The sequence below is a fragment of the Poecilia reticulata genome, chromosome 7 (assembly GCF_904066995.2).
Source record: "Poecilia reticulata chromosome 7, P_reticulata-male-v2, whole genome shotgun sequence".
Taxonomy (NCBI): Eukaryota; Metazoa; Chordata; class Actinopteri; order Cyprinodontiformes; family Poeciliidae; genus Poecilia; species Poecilia reticulata.
In genome coordinates this window covers 18,331,457-18,353,801 of record NC_088836.1, presented here as the reverse complement: position 1 = coordinate 18,353,801, position 22,345 = coordinate 18,331,457, and the positions used below count along the sequence as shown (strand labels likewise).

Below are 22,345 nucleotides of genomic sequence, written 5' to 3'. Positions count from 1 at the left end.
ACTGTTCCACTGAACAAGTTGATCATTAACTGCAGCTATAGAGAAGACTACCTAATTATACTTTCCAGAATCAATTCCCTTTAATTTAATTTTGCATCGATTACAAAAAGCATTCCACAGGTATACATTTTTTGTCTGGGACCCTTAATTGCATACATCATAGAAAAAAAATTTGCAGAGTCTAATGCAAATTGCATCACAATTTAACATTTCAGTTTATTATATTTGAATTAATTCTTTTAAATTAAGAGTCAATTATTTAACAAAGAGTAATCATGCAAATAAATTTCAATGATTAACATAAGGACAGAAACATGAATGTAATGCAAACATACATAAAATATGGCTACTGAAGGAGTAGCCATGGTTAGCTGAATGAAGATTTAACTTTTGCCAAATTTTTACCAATGCATTTTCTCTCAAATTGATAAACTCAAGGATTTTGTGCATAATTTGGACTTCGTAATACCCGGGTTTGGTTGGGGTAATGCTAAAAAATATTTATAAATGCACTATATTATAAATAGTTTTTATCAGACCTTTACAGAAAAATAGGTGGATACCTTTAATAATGTATGGATCACACAAAACCAGATTTTAAAGATTTTAATTAGACAAACTAGCAGTGAGAAGACACAAGAGATTGTGTAAAACCTTTATTAAACCTCAGACAACTACATTCCTGAGAAGCCTGACATTTGACTAAAATGGACTACCATCTATGAGCTTGTGCATAGTTTTATTTTTAAAGGTTCACATTTTGTCACAACTCCAAATTTACACAGCGACAGCTTTTGGAGTGAATAGCAGTAAACACTGGAAGTCTGCTGAACCAAATGGCACTTTAGTGGCTCTCTTATGTGTTGCCTGAATCGTAAGAGTAAACACTGCCAACTGGCAGCCTACAGTAGTGCGTAAGCCTTTTAGTTCTTATATTTGACTCATTCTTCACCGACATAACAAAAGCAAAACCCACAGTAGATCAGTGCTTTTGACAAACAACAGGTGTATTTGACCTTAATCAACCAACTATAAGCAGATTATTCTGGGTGAGAAGACTAACTTGTGGGTATAAAAACGGTTTTATTATGGCTATAAGGAAAGGTTTCAATTTTGAAACCTTAACCAGTTTAAGTGAGGAAAGATTCAGGAGCACAACATTTGAACCACTTCTCAAATAGAACCTACTACAACTGTATTAGCAGTCCATCTCTACAAACATATGCACACATTGCTACATTTATTTGCTCTTTAAACACATGATGCTTGCGATCAAACAAAGGCACATTAATAAGTTCTGCATGAGTTAATTCTCTTTCCGAATTGTTAAAACTGACATTACTTTGTCACTGTACATCTAGACCAAACACGAATCGACATACAACATGTTAAATAATAACTACCACATCTGCCACAAATAATTTACAACTAATAAAAAAAACCAAACAAACAAAAAAAAAAGACATATTTACAAGTGGGAATCCTGACACTCAAATAACTGCGACAGCAGTTTCAGCGACTTAGTTCAGTCTACATAAATGTAAACAATTTCATTGGTCAAGATGATTCCATCCAGTACTTGGTTTAATGAATTAGAAGGGACACATTGACTTTAAATTTTTTTTGGGATGTTTTGGGAGAGGTATTTTTAAGGCACAAAAGAGATTAAACTGAGATATAGATTTTAAACTGACAATGAAAGTTCTCAGTTAATCAGCTGGGACTCTGTTTAAGTAGAACATTTTGACAAAAGAAGCATTTTCATTCATTTTAAGCATCCCTATTCATAAGCTTTGTGTTCTAAATATATTTCAAAAAAGTCGTTTTATTTTGTTGTATATCTAGGAAGGACGATCGCATGAGTATTTCACCTGTATTTTCGGGTGTCTTTCTGAGTGTTAGGTTCCCTTCACAATGGACCAAGACCGTGGCTGGATCAAGACAAAACTGAACCTCCTGACTATTCCAACACAAGCAACAAAGACTGTGTCTTTAACAATCTATTGATTTTCTCTATTCATATGGGTGTAATGGGTATCTGCACCTCCAGGATATTTTTGACATTTAGTCTTCTGAGCTAATAGAAAACACTGAGAATTTAATCATATTACTTTGTTTCTGGATTAAAAAAATTATAATCTGAGAAGATTACTGATGGACAAGATCTTGAAAGTTATGTCGAGTTTTCTTGCTTTCATACAAAAGATTCACGGTCTTTGTGTGTTAGGTTGCTTATTCCACCACCGCCCAGAATGCAAAGCTAATCTGGGAAGAGGAAGGCGTATGACTCAATCTTGCAGTGTAAACCTGGTGTCTGTGTCGGATTGAGGTCTGATGACGTTCACACCATAAATAACTCACCCTAGAGTTTATTTGGCACCACACCAAGACCACCTCCTCCAAACGGTCTCGTTGTGGTTGCCTTGGTCTGCAAATTAGTGCGATAGTTGTGTTCATATTTATAGAAACGAACCGTAACAACGGGGGAAAAAAAACAAAAAACTGGAGGTTGTTTTAAATGAACTAAACATTTCAGGTTAGCGAACAACCTTAAACACAAAGACAGCCTGCCGAAAGGAGCATAAATTAACAAGAGGTGGTCTATTTTCTCACAGAGATCAGTGCTCTAGCAATAATTGGTGTTGATTTTGCAAGACTTTAAAATCCTTTCAGAAAATGTGTAGCACCACTTTTGTTTTCTTTGTTTAGATCCGTTTCTGAGCTTCAAATTCAGAGGAAAGGGTTGGCTCGAGCATCAATGGTTTTTTGAAAAACCAAATGAATTAAATTTACAATTTCTACAATTAAGAGTTGTTTTGTTGAAGAAAAAACTCCCACAGTATGTACACTCTGTGTACATACTGTACACAGAGTCTGTGTACAGTATGTGCCTCCGCCTTTTTTGAGAGACTACTAGTCAGGACTTAAGGTCAGTTTTTTTCCCCCTAAGGTTATGGTCTCACATAGCATGGCATTAGTGTGTTAGTATGTGTGTGCTTCTGTGTCACACATAAGCAAACTCAGCTGTTTTAACCTCAGATTGCACTCCAAGGCTCCAGTTTCCCACAGCCGAGGGGTCAGTGTCAAGATTGTGTGAAAAAGCACTGACACTGCTGTGACAGTATGTGGGTTAACATTTCCAAATGGTTGAGAGAAAAAACTGTTTAAGAGATTGTAAGGTCAAAATAAACTGTCCTAACAGATGGTTACAAAAGCTATTATTCTATTTGGTTGTGACTACGAATAATGATGAGGATGATAATAATAATAATAATAATAATAATAATAATAAAAAGAACAGATCAAAAGACTGAAGCAGAGCACCGAGGTGAAAAGACATTTCTAAAACTTATGGAAATGGCGAGCGTAGATTTAACATGGATCTCAGATAACCTCCCTGCTGTTGCGAATGGCACAACACAGCACCATGCTGAAAATCATCCCAATGATCTGTGGACCAGAGAGCAAAAAATCTGGTCATATCTGAAGCTTGTAAAACTACTTTTGACATATCTTGTGCTGTGACTCACCATTACTCCAGCGATGCCAATGCCCACATAACCAATGATGAAGAGTTTACTGTCGAAAAAGTCTTTGATTTTTGTCTCACAATCCTGCAGAGTACAGATAAGGGCAGTAAAGTAGTGTTACTTTACTCATTAGTAAATTCATTGATTCATTAGTGACTGTGAAGCCGATGACATGCCTTGTTTTCAGACTCGGGTTCAGCATCACAGGGGTTTGATTTGGTTCCACAGCAGTTCAGCTAAAAAAATAAGACATAAAACACAAGAGAGACTCTTTCAAACTTCTAATCAAGTAATGAAAACTTAACTTAAACACACAGTTGTTTGAAAACGTACCACTTTCTGGTAGGACAAGATCATTGTGCTGTTGCTGTTTTCAAGGTAAGCTTCCGAGTAGAAGTTCTGCACATCTTCAATTATCTATATGAGAGAAGAGTTATACATCTGGCAGGTTGAAAACCTCACAGAAGTGACCAAGGCTATAGGAAATTGTACCTTATCTTTATTCAAGAATCCAAACACTCCTGCTGCCACCTCGGCTCCAAAAATGATCAGCAAGCAAGTAAAAAACTGAAAGAAAAGAAAAATCCTTAAATAATGTTTTTTTCTAACACAAACATGTGATAAACAATACTAATTATGGATTTGCACTCACTGAACCCAGCAGGCACTGAGACTCTCTAACAGCTCCACAACAACCAAAGAATCCAACAAGCATTATCAGACTGCCAGCACCAATTAGTATGTACACACCTGCAACGATAGGGAAATAAGGAATGGTAAGGCTAGGAACACATAAACAAGACTTTTAGTTTTGAAGAATAAAACAATTTCAGCACCACTGTATTATATGAATGGCATAAATCAATATACACTCACTGGCTATTTTAGTTGGGCACAAGCAAGCGACGACATAGCATCAACTCAATGTCTGTAGACATGTGGTGAAGAAGACTTGCTGAAGCTCAAACCAAGCATCAGAATGAGGAAGAAACAATGCGACGTAAAGTGTTCAAGCATAATATATATAAATATCCATGATCAAGAACAAATAACATGACAATATATCTAAAATATAGGCATAGCCAAAACAATTATTTAGTTAGATTTTTGAGCTGGATGGAGAAAGTGCTAACCCCTAACATATATGACACTAACTAGTCAAGATGCAAAAGACATCATTTTCTAGCCAGGTGTGATTTGTTTGCTTCCTTGTTCACACTCACAAGAATGCTGCACGCATATTTACAGGCATAAAACAAATTGTGCTGTTAACATCAGACTAAATATTAAGCTAGAAGGGATAAAGTAGCAATGCTACAATCAGCCTTATCAGCTGGAAAAAAAACTGTGTTTTGTTGCTAGATGAACTGGCTAATGGCTGTTATCCAGTAAGTTTGTTTACATTTAACTCAGTCTCCAAATAATAAATAACTATGATCAAAAATAATTCTCAGCTCATCGCCATTAGACTTTCAATGGTTTTAATCACCTACCAAACTTTAGCTACGTAGTCAACAATCTTCCACCTCATTCATGTAGTAGCTGTATTTACCAGCATAAACAGCAGATGGCAGCATACAGCTAAGGATGTGAGCTAATACTGTCAGTACTTCTGTTTCCAAGATCTGAACCAGACTTTGAAGCTGTCATTTACTATAAATGTTGCTGCTCTCCAAGTTGCCTTTTTAGGATTTGTTCAATTGGAGCACTCTTTCCGTGTCCTTACATATATTATAATTTGTTGGAAGTTTAACCAGGAAGGTTTTCCTTTGATGCCATGATTTTGAAGGATGTACTATTAAAATAAAACAATATATAAACATCATAGATATGTATGCATGGAGAAACCTAACAAGATTAGTTTATAGTTAGTCTGTTGTGAGGCAAACAGAAAATAGGCTGAGTCTTTTCTTGACTTTCTCTGTCTAATCAAAACTGATTCAGCCTTTTTCTCAACATACAGAAAAACACCAAAGTAATTTAGCATTTTCACATTTTTAAAAATCGATTTTCATTTTTAAACTTTATGGCATGAGAAAGAAGAAGAGCCCATGGGGAGTTTTACGGTGATGCAATGAGGCATGGCAACAGTTGCGTGCTCTCATCTGTACCGGGGAGAACAGCCCACTCCCTGTCCAAACTGGGTTAAGCACTACAATCTAGGAAAACATAATCACAGCCATGCATCTTAGGCTTTTCTCAAGGGCACACCTTTACGATTTTGTACAAAAGTATTTCTCACCAAGTCACTGGTCTACGACTAACAAATGTAAAGTATGAGTCAGGAAAAGAAGGATCTATGTTTTTTAGACTGCTGAAATTACTGATATTTTTGAGAGTTTATGGAAAATGTAAATTGAAATTGAGCTATTTTTCTAATCTATAACTAATCTAAACAAGCCATCTACTTCTCTATTACTTTTTGCACTTTTTTCAATACATTTCTGTCTTCGTTTCTTACTTCCTCCAGCTTTGCTTTGCTTCAAAGATTTTTTCCATGGGTATTTTACAGTGGCTGTTCTGCCGTCTGTCTCCTTCTTTCCGTCTGGGCAGAGACAACTTGAAAGGTGGTGTGCAGGCCTGTGGTTTCCCTCATGGATTCTCAGTCAGTGTGTGTAGCTCTCTCTTTCTCCCTGGTTACACACTCATCTTTTGCATAAAAGTTTAATATTCTAAAATGTTGGAAAGCATGTGGGTGCATGGAAAAAACAGATTGTGATGACCAACAAAAAAAAGAAAACTTATTTGGAAAGTTGTAGGTGTGATTTGATGAGTTGGGTGTGGAATGATGCAATAGAAAGCCTGGCAAAAGCATTTATAAAATTAGCTTCTCCACACTTTGACATGTTACAACCACAAACGTCAATCTTTAAGAATTTTATGTGGCAGACACACATAAACGCGAATAAAAGAACATGAATAAATTCAAGGTCGGAGGAAAGTAATTGCCCCTCTCAGTTTTTCTTTTATTTACAAATAAATATATGAAGAATCTGTTAGACATGCAAAAGTTTAACTGTACTTTTGCAGCTGTAACAAAAGTTTTATAGCTGCAAAAGTGTGACATTTGTACAGATTTTTTTTTTAGTATCAAATCTAAACTGTGTTTATCCCAGATTTTCAACAAGGCCTACATCTGGACTCTGGGTCTGGGATGTTTTAGCATATGAATAAGTTTTGTAACCATTCAATTTTTTAATCTGGCTATATGTTTAGGGTCATTGTCTTGAGGAAAGGGTAACTTCCACCACATTCTCAATTCTTTTGCAGTCCCTACCAAGTTTTCTTCCAGAATTGTCCTGTATTTAAATCCATTTTTTTTACCCATCACCTCTGATAAGCTTCCCCACAGCATGATACTGCCACTACCAAGTTTCATCTTGGACATGGTGTGTTAAGGGCCACGGGTGATCTTAGCTTGAAGCTTGCATTTAGGCCAAAAAGTTTAAACTTTGGTTTCATCTGACCACACTTTACTGTATTTCATACATGGCAAGTGGCAAATTTTTAAGAAAACTTTTTCTGACTCGCTTTCAAGAGTGCCTATCTTTACCTCCATCTATAACCAAAGTGGCAATTGTAGAATACATGGGTAATAGTTGTCCTGCAAAACAGATTCTCCCACCTCAGCAACAGATCTCCGTTGCGCCATCTGGTCGTTTCTCTGACTAATGCTCTTGTTGTCTGGCGTCTCAGTTCATGCAGGGACCACATCTTGGACGTTTCAGTTGTGAGATACTTTTTCCTTTTTTAGATGATTGATTTATCAGTGCCATGTGAGATGCTCACACTTTGAGGTATTCTGTTATAACCTAACTCTGGTACGTTCTTTAGTGTTAATTGAACTTGATTTTATTTGCTAGGATCAGAATACAGGGAGGTATATTTTCAGATTTAAAAGAGAAAAACGAAAGAAAAGATGCCTCAAAAGTGAAAGGGGTATCAGCACATTTTTCCAGGAGACTGAATCTAGCAGGTACTGAATTATATTTTTAAAATGTTTGGTAAAAAAAATAAATATATATATATATATATATATATATATATATATATATATATATATATATATATATATATATATATATATATATATGCACACACATACATATATATACAGCAAACCGAGTGAGAACAAGTCAAAGTGTACTAGAAGTGATGTATAACATTAGGGTGACACCAAAACAATAAACTGTATATTTTTTAAATAAATTACCCTTTATCACAAGCTGTCTAGATAAGCTAGGGTTTAGTCTGGCACTCACCAAGGAAAAAGGTATCTGGAGCCTTGCTGCCACTAAGGAGAGAAACAGTCTCTGGGTCAAAACGCAGCCAAAGTCCCACTGCCAGAACAAATGATCCCATTAACTGAAAGACAAAATGAGACACAAAGACATCTATTGCAACTGCACAAAAGATTGACACGGAATCATGCTAAAGATAATATATAAATATGTTGTATTAAATTTTAAATATATCTTCATAAAAAAAAAAACACAACTGGTTTTCCATGTCTTCTTTAAGCATTTCCTGTATATCAACACATTGTGTTATGGTAGCGCACTTGAAATTAATGTTAAAAACTAATTGCCACTCGTAAATAAATGGGTTTATATTCATGCGAAGCACATCCATGAGTATACGTGTTATTTTTGTATCATTAGCCCTGCAAAGACCTTTTTTCCTACTTCTCTTAAAATTGTTTTTTCACTAGTCCACTTGGTCTAGTCATTATATTTTATAGGAACAGAGTTATGACTACATGGAGAGTAGGCAAGCACAGGTTACAGGTAATAAGGTACACCGAAAGCCAGTTTTAAAAACTCGAACATTTTCCATCACACCTTTACCAGGTTTTAAACTCTAAATTAAGATGCCAGGGAAAGTCCCGAGGTGACCAGTTTATACCGAAAGAATCATAGAGTAACGCTGGACTCTTGACTGCTTGTTGCCACACACTGCTCGTCAGCTGGCCCAAAGGAAGGCTTTGTTAATGTTTAATTCTATTATTAAAGGGCTAATAGGAATACACACGTCAATAATTAATGTTTTCATGTTATAAAGAGCAATTAGATTACATTATTCATATTAGCTTAAATACTTATGTAAATTCTATACTATTTTGAAACTGTGGCATTTTATTCTTGCTGTGAGACTCCATGAGCTCATGGCCAAGTGAGAGTTGTAATGTGTTGAAATATAATTGAGAATTGGATAAATTTTGTTTATGTAGATACATAAAGAAAGTAAATAAATAAATGAGAAGGGTCTTTTTTTTCACTGACACCAGGCTGTTGATAAAAAATACAGGCAAATTAAGATGTTCATAATCTGTAAAGCCCAAAACTGTTCAACTTTTGTTAGCCATACTATTTACATTCAATAGTAAATGAGACCACAAACATCCAGCAACAAAAACACTCAATCATTTTTATGTTTAAGATATTTATAGACCCATTTTCTGCAGAAAAACTGTTTTTCTGTTAAAGTATTGTTTATTCACTTTATTAAATGATTTGTTGAAAAAGTGTTCCACAGCTACTTTCAACTTAAAAGTTTTGACAAAATGTTTTGACACTTGTGTTGTAGATGTACAACTCTGACAACGCTGGCAACCACAGGCAGCAGGAAGAACATGTCATATCAAAGAAACAATCAACTACATAGATTGAATTATGAAAAAAATAGAATTACTAAATTAACATAATATTTTAAACACAAAAAAGACAAGTTTAAATCAGGTTGTCAAACTTTTAAAAATTAAAGTCAATGACAATCAGGTTAGTAATAGTTTAAAAAAATACTTTTTAAAGCATTTATGTTCATCACAGAATGGCTTCAGACACTACAAAACTCCAGCCCTGATTTGTTTATGCTTATTTTGTGTTGTGTTCAAGAGCATCTGAATCATAGACGTGATTTCTCTTGAAGAAGTGTGTTTAGTGAAAGATCCTTTAAATAAACAGGGACCAGCCCAAGTGGAATCCTGTAAACAACAAACTCCAAAAACAGTAATCTCCAGTTTCCTAGTATAGAAAAGATGATTTCATTGGTGTCTCACCAGAAGCCAGAACAAACTATCCAGCTTGCCTAAAAATGTATCTTAACACTTTCTTGATCAAATTCACCCATCGGATACTGCTCACTCCACAGTGTGACTGATCGGAAATGTACTTGCAGTGCATTATCCAATTGTCAAAGGATGTTTTCATCAATCTGAGAAATTTTCAGCAGCCTCTTTAGCTGAACCTCTGACAGATCAATATTGTGAGGTTCTAGGAACGACTTAACCAATGTACCCAGAGGATAACTCAGTCCAAAAAGAAAAAGCCTTCAAGCTAAACGTCCTAACAACACACTGCCTTTTTTGTGCACAGAGAGATAACTTGCTTAGAAAATTGCTATAAATGGAGAGTATTCAGAAGAGGCTCTCACATGACAGGTCTGTGTCCCAGATACAGAATTTAGGTAAACCGCTGTTTGTGTGACAGCTTGCTTCCAGCTCTGTTAATATATTTAGGAGAAGCAAAGTTAAGAAAACCTCTACCAAATTTATTTTACTTTGAAATCTCTTGTTTACTCAGTATAATCTATCTTGGTTGGGTCCTGCAATTTAAGCTTGTTTTTGTTTTGTCTCATGTCTTTCATCTTTTTCTGTCTACAATTCTTTCCCTGCTGCTAGTCCAGACCCACAGGTTATATTTCACAGCATTTTTCTGAAGTAAAGCCAGTAGCTTAGTTGTAAAGCATCAGAATAGGACAGGTGTTGGGAAGCCGGTCCTCCCAAACTGAGGATTTAGTGTCATGCAGGGTGATGTATGAGTAGGCTGAGCTCTCGGGGCTTCAGGATTATCAGGTCCAAAGTGATAAAGCACAGTGAAGCAAAGACTGAGAATCTGTCGATTTACTGAGCATGTTGGATTAGTCTACAGATAGAGTCTGGTTTGCACAATAACACCTAATATCGATGAAGTGTTCCAAAGATATTGCAGATTGTCATTTTTTTATTTAGGGGAAGTGGCCGGTGCATGCTTGATGAAAACACCGAACACAACCTGATGTAATTGCAATTACTGTTAAAAGCTTTTTCAACAGCCGAAGAAGTGATTTACTAAAAGCATCCCCAACTCTGGCACTCAGGAGCCCAAGTATCCCAGAGGTCCCATTAACACCCGATCTGCTATCAGGCCTCCCTGCTCCACCGCACTTTGACCTCGCGTACCCCTCCCTGCAGCCCCTGACAACACCGTGGATCCCCCTTCGTCTACCCCACCTCACTTCAGCCCCTCCCTCCCAATCTCCCCAGAGGACAAAGACCCACTGTCTCGCTCTCTGACTGCACGCTTTAGTGCACAATGGGAGCGAAAGAGAAAGACACATTGAAAGAGAATATATGAAAATGGAAGGGAAGATAGAAAAAAAAACAGAAAGTCATTACAGAGCCCATCATCCTTTTTTTTTTCTTTGCCTGCAGACACAAGCATCTTTCTGTACCAAAACCCCATTGTATGTTGGAATATTACAAGGTGGAGATAGAAATGTCTCTGTCAAAGCTTCATTGAAGTTTTCTTCACGACTTAAAGAACTGGTTTTAATGTGTCAGCTAGAGATTGTTTTGTTGTGAGGGGAATTTCCATGAGAACATGGGTGGGGGTTGAGACAGGACTGTGGTCTTGGTCAGAAACAATCTGTGGCACAAAGTCTGGAAAAAAAAAAAAAGAAACAAGCTTTACTGTATATTAAAGCAACATGACTGTAAACATCTTTTCGAAATCTAGCAGTAATTAGTGAGCGATTTAAGCTTGTCAAAAATAGTCCTATGTCTCACACACGTCTGGGGAAACCAACACAGCGGCATATTAAAAAATGATGGGCAGATGGAGAATGTAAATAGAGGAGATAATTATGGGGGTGGGAGTAAATCCAATTGTACCCGGTGAAAGGCAGGGCAAAGGCTCACACTGGTTTCCACCACGTAGCCGGACCTGTTTGGAGGGCTGCGTTTGTCTTTAGCAATAATTATAACGTCAGTGAGTGCACACTGTCGGCAATCCAATTTATGTTAATTTGATGGGCCAAGTTCATGCTGTCACTAGTGTGACAGCATGAACTGCAATCGGCAAACAAAAGATAATTTCAGAATGAAAAACAGCAGGAGAGTCAGATGTTCTAGCGTAAACCTTTTAGCTGTTTATTAACTTGGTGCCAGGTTTAACTTTGAACAATTCTGACTCAAACGGGAAGTGGATGAGTTCAAAATGTCCTATTACACGTCTTTTTAATGATTGAGACTTCAGTTGTGTTCGAAATAAGTGTTGTTAAAAAAAAGCAAATAACACTAAAAATATAGGCAGATTTTATTTCCACACATGGAAATTCACTGTGTGCATTTATCCAAAAGCAAACATAAAAAAAAAATATTTTGTTATCATTCAACAGCAAATGAAGAAACTTCTTCTGACACCTGTAAACATTCCTAGTCAGTAACTGTGTTGCACAATTCCTCTGTAATCCAGGGTTTAGACAGGCCTCTCCATAATGTTAATTGTATTAACATTATGTATTGTATTAACATAATGTTCTAGATAATTGTATCTAGAACCAAGACACTTCTTGGTGCGTTTGGGGTTGCTGTATTGTTAAAATACTAATTTCAACCACATTTCATCTTCAGCTTTAGGCAACTTAGCCTCTTCATACTGAGTTGTGATTGCTGGTAGGCAGCAATCACATAAATCGCATAAAACTTGAGACCACAGAATAAAAAACATCCCCACAGCAGGAGACCTGAGCCACCATCCTTTACAGTGATTATGGCTGCTGTCATTTTGTGTTTTTCAACCTCGAGTAAACCTTTACTCAGATTTCCTTGGAGGAATGAATTTTAACCAGAAGGTACAATGCTTCCTTTGTCCTTAAGGTGGTCTGGCCAGAATTATGTAAAATCAACTTTTTTGAGCTTTACATCATGTTATCCCCATATCAAAAACATACAAGGAGTGTTCCTTTGATTGCTTTCATGCATGTTTGTGAAATATTTCAATCTCCCATGGCTGTCATTTGGGGGTGCCTAAGCACTTGCTCATACAAAGTGCCACCTATTCCCCCAAAGCTCCTCGTTGGAGCTGCAGTCTCCAGCTTCCATCCTACAGATAATCCTGCTCCATGCCTTCAGCACTCAGCTCCATCAGACTAGTGGCAGCACTAATTAACAAACACCTCGTGGAACCTAAAGTCTCTTAAGAATGGTTGTAAATGGCATAATGGAGCATTGGTGTGAAGACATGCTGAAGGCACAATTATTTAAAGACAAGCGGGCCAATCATCAAGGTATCAAATCGTGAAGTTAGATTTCTTTCAAGTCATGTTTGATATACACAGCATTTTTATAACAACTAAAGGTAACATAGCTACTTGATTGTAATTTATAAAATTGCACAGCGTTCATGTAGCAATGCCACTGAGAAGGAGATTTTAGTACACAGCTGTTGCTCACATTTGCCCTTTATCGCTGTCTAAACAGAGCAAGAATGGCACAACATCTCACTTAAGCTTTCTCACATCAATGAACTTTGCAGAATCAAACACTCGGTGTGTTAGTGTCCAGTGTGACACGTTTCATTGTGTCTGGACTTACAAACACACACACAAACCATATCTTTCACTTTGAATAACTGTAGTTTTTAACCAGAGGCAACAATGTCAAACCATACCAGTCTCTCTCTGCTCCACATACAGCATACTGAGGGACAGTAGCTAAATTAGTAGCAAAGAATAAAATAGCTCTATGAAATGGCCAGCAACAATTTAGTTTTCATTATTAAATTATACATAATTTAATGATGCATGTGTTCCTTAAAGGAATGTATGTTTTTCCTGATATTTTCCCCAATTTTTTTCTGTGCTATTTAATTAATTCCACAGGTGCAAGATGAAAGAAAAATATATGTATATATAATTAAAAAACAGTTGACATTCACATTAGAAAACATACTGAACATTTACTGTGGGTTAATTTGGAGAAAGCTTCTTCTGCAGCTTTTGAGCATAATGAACAGATGAGATGTCCTTGACTTGTTAATCACACAGGTTTAATTTTTGACTAAACAAATCAATAAAAAGGTCAGCAGTCATAGCAAGGGGGTAAAACCAAAGCAGTCCAACTAGAAAACAGATCAGGTTTGTTTTGCAATTTTTATTGCCACTCTTAAGAGAAATCTCACAACAACACAGTAGTGTGATTTTTCTAAGGTCATAACTGCAAGGATCTGTGAAGGTAATCATTAACCATACACTGGCAACCTTCACCTCTGAGTTGCCCTTGTTTTGAATGTTTGATTAGTTAACAGCTTTCCGAATAACAACTTGTCTGACTTTTACTTTCCGCGAGCTCTCGCAAGGAAGTTTGAGAAAAATCCTAATTTCCCTTCAACTCGCATCACAAACATTTTATCACCTCCACAACCAGAAACAGTATAGCTGCAGATAAATAGGGGAACTGTACATGCTTCAGTCATGTGCAGGTGGGAAAACGTAAACTAGGTGAAAGCAGTGGTGTAATTAAAACACACAAGATACCAGAAGAGATTATTTTAGATGATTTGTGGCTTATGCAGATATTTATTGTATTCTCAGTTTTCTTCAGTCGTCCAAATTCCTTGGAGACCTGAGCCTGTTGACTCGGGTAATATAAAAATTATGTTGACTGCAACTTTTCTGAACAATAAAGTTTTAAAAAGACATAGTTACAATTTTTCAATGTGAGTTTCTTTTACAAAGTTTTATAAAAGGTTCATACCTTATTTGCAGCAGATACTGTTCTTGATACTGTTCACAAATCACGATTAGTAGGCCTCGTAGGCTGAAGCTAACAGGAGAGGGGTCAATGCCAAATTCGACTTTGTTGTCTTGCTGATGATGATTAACACAGAAATTGGAGGAAGGATATGATGTTCCACCAGGGGTTGTCTTGTGTGAATTTTTTTTTTACCCCTAAAAATCAATAACCTATCCATCCATTCAAACTCCGTCTGTCTCAGTTTTGGGCAAAATGCTTCACTTGCCTTACCAGCTGGTGATGGCCAGAAGGCCTGGTGGCACTGGTGCACGGCAGCCTCGCCTCTGTCTCACTGCCCCAGGGCAGCTGCGGCTAGCTTACCACCATCAGCCACAAAAACAAAACAAACAAAAAAAAAAAAACATTGCCGCCTCCAAGGTAAACACAAAAGCGTTGTCTGGAGGTACTTTCCTTACAAGGCGCACAGAGTGAAAAATTAAAATGTCATTCAATAACAACCCTAGGACACTGATTGACAACAACATAAAAATGTCAGCAGAGCTCCCGTATAAAATAGTGAACTTTCCAGGCGACATAAGCTAAAGAACAGAATATTGTGCAGAATTACAATTAAAGAAGTTGTGCAGAGCTGAAGCTGGAAACACGTGCATGGACCGCATTCTTGTTTATACTATGAAACCTATGTTTAGTATGCGCCAGATCCATGTTTGAATTAATCCGAGAATAGAGTTATGCTTTATTTTGTCTCTTTGTAGTCAAATTCACTGGAAAGTAAAAACAATTCTACATATATTTTTGAGGAAGCTCACTTCAAAAAGGCTAACTGAGGCGCTGATGTCATAGTAATTTTTTACTTCCTGATAAGATGGATTAAGCTATAAATGACAATCAGGACCCATTTTTGGGCAACAGTACAAATTATCTTGTTGAAAAACCAATTATTTTTTGAAGAATATTCTGCCAACAATATTGAAAAAGTTAACAATGTCAATGGTCAATCACTAGTAATAAAACACAACATGCCTCTATGGAATGTAACTCTGTTATCATACTGATCTGTTTTATCTGTATCTGGGTCAAATTCCGGCCAACTGTCCGTGTTTTCTCTGTGAGCGCACAGACACCCGCATGAATATCCCTCTCAATCTCCTATTGACCTTCTTTTTCCCCCTCTCTCCTTCACTGTTCTTATCCCTGTGAATTTGTATTGCTACGAATCCTACTTTTTACATCTGACATTAGTTTGTTTTCCATTTCTCCCAGCAGGCTGCTGCCGACATTCACACTCGGACATGATAAACCAAAGATAGCTCCATGTGGTGATAAGTGAAGTCAGTGGAACGACTGCTGGGACCCTAAAGACTGCTGCATTCATGTCTCTGACAGGTGCTGCTGCTTAGCAGAGCTGACGCATCCCATTGAAATTATGCTATTGTCCTTTTGTCACAATGGATTCATTCAGAGCGCCTTCAGCCCTTCAACCACTCAGCAGATGCACATTAGAGGACTTCTCCACACAAACACAAAAAGATATCTCTTCATCAGGAGGAAACGGCAGTATACACAAACATCACCAAACATAAAAAAGGAAGTATTTGCAGCAATACCCTTCATGCGTTTTTTTCACTGGTATTTTGATGATTTATGTTTGGTGATGAGCTCAGATTCAGGAAGTCAGGACTCTAGACAGGCAAATTCTGAACGATAGTATTGAGTCCACTAAGAAGAAACATATCGGTGTAAATAAAACCAGAAGTAGATTTAGGTACAGTAGAAGTACCACTCATTTCTTCTGATTCGAGTCGACTCCGCATCCCCAGTCAGGACAAAACATGGTGAAGTATAGAAGCAACAGTTTATATGATCCTCTAATCTGGAACAAACTCACCAACATCCTCCAGAGAAATGTAAAAATGCTGAAACCTTTTAAATTAACGATGCAAAGTATTTGTTTAGAGTTGGCTTAGATTCATGTAAAGAGAAACAGACCAATAGTCTGTATTGCAGCTTCCTATTTCTTGTCTTTTACTTGTGAAATGTTGTGTCCATTATGTGTTTTTAACATTTAAAACACTCTGAAAGTCTTTATTGCTGAAATGAAATGTGGTATAAATGAACGTCGATGCAGGACATTATTAACGACAGACTGAACATTTTAATATTATCTGAGAGGACAACCATGCGACCTTGTCTTTATTTCAGAAACGCACCTGTTTTTGATAACGTAATTAAGTGCGCTCTCCACCTGAGAGCCCAAGAACTGTTGTTTCCGAAACATTGAAAAGAGCAAGTGTTGCGGCGGCACCGTCACTTCATCAGAGCTTCGCGGAGTTTGTTAATGAAGCAACGTGGCGCGGAAGCCCAGCAGTTTGTTTTCCATGCCCTGTCAGTCTCTCTCTCTCTCTCCCTCTCTCTGGCTTTTCATTCAGCCTTCCTTTCAAAAACACGCTTCCCGGGGAAAAGGAGGGCGGGTTTTTTCTTTTCCTCTGTGGAAAATCTGATTTGTGCCCGGTGAGCCAAAACCAAAAAAAAACAAAACTCTAGACTGTCACCCTTCCTGCGCCGCGCAGGGCAATTTCACAAAGCATAAGCTAGGCAAAGCCAAAACTCTTCTGACTATCGGATGCTTAAGGGGAGCAGCTACTATTCTGCAATGTTGCACTTGCTCAACTCGCATCTCTTTCATCCCGCAACACAGCAAATATGCGATAGGCACTCACCCAGAATATAAAGTTGAAGACGAACAAAAGGTACTTCACACATTTCATTCCTCCTTCTACCTTCCCCATGTCGGCTGGATGATGGTACTTGTCCGTGTAAAATGCTCACACTGATGAAACAAACTCACAATAAGCTAACGGTCTAACCGAAAGCCCTTAGAAGCGCGCTCGCTCTCTCTCTCTCTCTCTCTCTCTCTCTCTCTCTCTCTCTCTCTGTTACACTTACGCAGTACGCACACACACTCACACGCGCACACACACACACACATGGCCTACTACACAACACCGCAGGAGCCGCTTAATCTTTCCAGACCGCCCCTTTCAATACAGCCGAGGGTGGCTCAAGGGGGGGTTGAAGCTACTCGATGGAGACGCTGTTGTTGGTTGCTCAAGAGAGATATTTTCCATAAAAAGTATTGTTTATACATAGTCTCTTATGTGCCAACCTCCTTTTGATTCAAAGTTTCTAACCGTCTGTAGGCTAAGCTAAAGTGAATTGCAGAAACTCATTTCACAACATTGTTTCTGTTCTGTGTTTACACCACTACCATCGTCATATAAAAGTGACAATAAGCTGTTAATATGTAATAAAGATTAACCATTAAACACTCAGTATTTTTTTAAGATTGGAAGGTTAACTAGAAGAAGGAAATATAAACACAACTCATCTGTTTTCTTCAGCCCGACTTTAGTGGCGCATAAGACGCTAAAGTGTTTGGGAATATCTCATTGTGCATTACTGTATTTTACTCATAGTTTTAATCTGTATGGTATATTTTATTGCTTGTCTGGCAGAAGTGTAAGCATTTAGGTTATTTTGGTTGTTTTTAAATGTGCTATGCAACTCAATTTGACCTCGGTGTTGAGAAAACAAGAAAACTCCTGGAAAGAGTCATTTCTGCAACCCCCGTTAATTCAGGAATATATATTTTTTGCAACAAAATTACAAAAAATACAATGGGTTTTGTTTCCTTTTTAAACTAACATTTTTTACTTGCTTTTCCAAAATGTCATTGTGAAATTGTGCTTCGGCTCAAAAGTTTCTTCTTATACTTCTTAAAAATTGTGGCAGCCAGATAGATAGAAACAATTTTCCATCGAAATGCTAAGTGTATAGTGAACACCTGAGGAGGAATCTGTTTTAACACTGATGCAACTGTTTCACTGTGTACTTTCTTGGCTCATTTTCAGTTTTTGCATGTTGAGTTAAGCCAATCCATTACTCCGCCTGAGCTGGATTTGACCTTTTTCCATGTCAGTGTTAATGAATTTTCCAACTTACCCCAACCTAGAAGTTGCTAAGCACAAAGAAGATACAAACTAAATGTACTACTGCTAACATAAAAAAATAAGCAGGGACTTTGATGGAGCAACTGAGAGTGCTCCTTCAAAGTAAATAAATATTACTCACACTGCCACAGAGAACAATGGAATGGACATCCAAAGAGCACTGTTGCTTTATTAGTGGCAATTAGGCCATCGTAAGGAAATGTCCTTCTTGAGAAACAAAGCACTCTGCCATGCTGATTGATGGAGGGTGGAGGTGGTTAGACAGGAATGGCATGATGGAGAGGGGACAGGCAGCGAGTCTTGCACAAGCAGGCCACTTGATGTTGTATTGAAAGATTAATTATCCATGATACTTTTACTCTGTTCTGCCCCAGAACTATATTAGCTGCAAGTTTGCAAGCCTGTGCTTTCAGACCCAGTGGAAGAACGGTGGAGTGTGGTTAGAGAACAGAAAAGTTTAGATTGGAAACTGTCCAGAGGAAAAGGACATGCTGATAAGACCAAGAAGTCCCAGCTCGTTTGTTGTGCCAGTGGTGGTTCAGTTGCTATGTTAATGTGGGAGGAAATAATGTGTGTAAGTCATGGTCTTAATGGGAACAGCTAGATGTAAATAGATCACCAGACCATTTATAGCACATATGTTGTGTTGGCTTATGAGTTAGAAATAGACAGTTTATGGAAACATACTGAGATCATATTTATGTAATAACTGTTCTTGTTCCACCCATATCTACTTCAACTTCTCTGCCATTTCTGACGTATTTGAGAAAGTCATTCAATAAACCAACAGCAGAACTTTGGGATGTTTTGAATATGAAGGACACTTTCCATCTGTGGCAGTGCACCGCCCTCTGGTGGCAATTTCAAAGCTTCACATTGCAGCTACGATTGTTCTCTGTTTTGTTCAGTATCAGTTTTACTCTCCAAGTTTGTGCGCACAATTAGTCTGATTTCAGTTATGCTATTGTCCTTTTGCTTTCTCTCTCAAAGAAGACATTTGATATGCCTTAGTATGTATTCTTGTACATTTAAATATGTACAGTATTTTTTTTTACAAAACAAGAAAAGCTTTAATTTGTGCAAATATGCACAATATTTGTCTGGGGACTTTAACTGTTTATCAAGATACTCTGAGTTAAGAACATGTCTATGTGGTATCTTACCTTTGCAAAAAGCAGTAGCTCCTGTGGCAGTTGTAAGTCTTGAGTTGCCACATAAGGCGCAGTCTCAGATAGGCCTTCTTCCAGACAGTCTCTATGTGTGAGGACCATCTCAGGTAGTTCATAGGAACCAGAAGTAATTCACTGTAGACAAAGTGTTGCTGAAGAGGTTATGAGGAGGGAGTATTGGGGGCGTTCTCTGGAAGTATGCCACCATCTCTACAGTCTTGTGTGGGTTAAGCTTCAGCTGGTTCTGACCACACCGGTAGACCAGCTCATCCACCCTCTGTCTGTGCAGACTCATCAGTGTCCTGGATCAGACCAAATAACAGTTTTGTCATCTGCGAAGGTGACACCACTGTTAAAGGTGTTCAGGGACACATAAATACCTCTTTTGGCACCAACTGCAATCAAGCAATTTGAATAAATGGCTCTAAGACTTTCATGTTGTCGTTGAGGAATTCTCATTCCGCTTCCCTGCAGAAGTGTTTTATTTCAACCACATTGGTGGTTTTTGAGCACCAACGTCTTGTTAAAGCCACTTCACATTATCTCAACTGGTTCTAAGTCCTTTTGACTAGGTTACTCCAAAACCCCTTCTTTTTCTTTCATTTTATCTTTTCAGCCATTCCGAGATAGAACTGCTAGTGTTTAAGTAAGTCAGTAAACTTCTTATCCACCAATTTGTTTCACAGACTGGTTAACTGGTAAAACCAATCATACGTTTTTCAAGGCAACTTTGGACTAAATTGTGAAAGTGGTAAGTGGTATAAAAAAAACAATCTAGAACCCTTTGCATATTTTCTGTGATTTCTGCTTCACTTACATACTGTTATGCACATTAATACCTTGTATAACTTCACAGCTGCTGTTGCAGGATCAAAAGGAGGCAGTGCTCTGTTACAAACTCTCAACTCATGTCAGTAGCTTCTGCCAAATAGAGTTTATCTACAGTCAGTTTCTGAAAAAAATAAAAAGAAGAAAAAAAAACCTTTGATCCTACAGGCTTGGCATAATGATGTTTCCTGGAAACACACTGTGTACTTGTTATACTGGAAGAGTGATGTGTGAGGGAGCAGTATTAGTGATGGTGAGAGAACAGCCAGGCACCTGGTGATGTGAGGAGAGGTGGGGAATCAATGTGACAGCAGGGAGGAAACGCTGTTCCGTTTTCCACCACAAGAGGGCGACATTGTCCGGTAAAATATAATGATTTGCCTAAATGAACGAACAATGTTTACCTAATAGTGATAACAGGAACTAGAAAATTCCTGCAGAAATTTTAAAGGGGCATGCCAAAGTGTGCCCGTCGGCTTTGACGCAGCGCTATGATGTTAAAAATTAGCATTAATGCTAAAGAAAGCTGCAACGTAGTCAATAACCTGTGGAGAGGCAGAAGCATGTTTAATAAACTGTAGTTGTACCATTCATTATGTTAGAATTGATGCATAAGCTAAAATTAGCCAATATGCTAATGTTAGCTTAAATGCTGGCAGTAGCATGTGGAGCAACACGACCATGTTGTTTTAATTTTACTACTCTATTCAGTATACTAAACATGTCTAATTAATGAGAAAATTAGGTAAAAGCTAACTTTAGGTAAAAGTGCTAGTGCACTAGTCATAGACAGTGAAATGCTAACTTTTGTACAAATGCTAATGACCTGCCTTGCTGAGCATCACCGCTCTTTTCCTACGAATCCTCTTCTGCTCTCTCTGTCAGGTTTGTGATCTGTAGCATCGCAGGCGCTGCGTCTGTGCCGCTGGTTCCTTAAAGGAGCAGCGACGTTATTTTCTGTCCATAGACTTTTAATCAACTATTTATTCTTATTTATGTCAGATTTTAACATGGGGAGACATATGTGTAATGGTTATAGTCTTGAATCAGTAGTATAATGCTGAAAACACAAGCAGTTGTAAATACCAGTAAACCCTACAGTGCAGTCCTGGGGAGCTGCAGTTCCAGACACTGTGTTCTTCTGTTGCTATGGTAATTAATCCCCTGCAGCTGTGAGAGCCAAAGAGCGGGAAAATCCTCTTCAGACACAGTTTCTATACTTGGGAGACACCAGGCGTCAGTCTGAAGGACCCTGACAAAAAGCATAAGCCCTAGCAAATTTTTGTAAACATTGTACATGAGCATGCATGTGTATCTATGTTATGACCAACTTTCAGACCAATAGGGCGATATTTATGCCTGTGAGGGGGATTTAAAAAGGGTTTTTGAGTCAGCCATAAACAGTCCTGTGTGTGTGTTTCATAGAGAAAGATTACTGATTCTGTGAGACACAAAATCTCAAATTTTTTCGTTTTTATTAATTTATGTAATCATTTTAACTCCGATCCCCAATAAAAATAATAGCAATAATGCCGGCCTCGAGCCGCACGATTTGATACCACTTTTGTGGGTGGGCACGCAGCGGTACGAGCCGCATTAACGGTGATGGAAGAATAATAAATAATAAAGAGGCGTTCTATTGGGTGTAGAACAATAGGTGCCTGCCATGCAATGCATGGAGGCAGTACTGACTTGCTTCGCAAGTCAGTACTGCTCTCCTTATGCATTGCTATGGCATGCCCCTAATAAATGGAATGAAATGTGCTTTACTTTAGTAATTTCATTCAAAGTGGGATTCATATATGGCTTCAGTAGACGCAGTGTAATAAATGTTAAATTTTGTTCCAGCAAACCTCTGAACCTTAAAAAGAAGGAAAGAAAATACTTGTCTATAAGCAACAGGAGTCCATGTTTCGACATGGATTTCTGTATAGTCAAACAGTTGTATACATAGAACCAGTCTGACAACAAAAACTACGCTACATTGTCTCAAAAACCATCATACCTCGATCT

General features: G+C 37.8%; 1 protein-coding gene across 1 annotated transcript; it reads right to left on the bottom strand.

Moving 5' to 3' along the window:
- Window positions 1-641: 641 nt before the first annotated feature.
- LOC103468044 (tetraspanin-2-like) lies at window positions 642-17,234 on the bottom strand. The gene is made up of 8 exons (XM_081609047.1): window positions 17,046-17,234; window positions 7,793-7,895; window positions 4,183-4,280; window positions 4,023-4,097; window positions 3,864-3,947; window positions 3,707-3,766; window positions 3,531-3,614; window positions 642-3,450 (listed from the first exon to the last, which is right to left on the bottom strand). The coding sequence occupies exons 1-8, from the start codon at window positions 17,112-17,114 to the stop codon at window positions 3,385-3,387; spliced, it is 639 nt and encodes a 212-aa protein (XP_081465173.1). The 5' UTR covers window positions 17,115-17,234; the 3' UTR covers window positions 642-3,384.
- Between the last annotated feature and the right edge of the window lie 5,111 nt (window positions 17,235-22,345).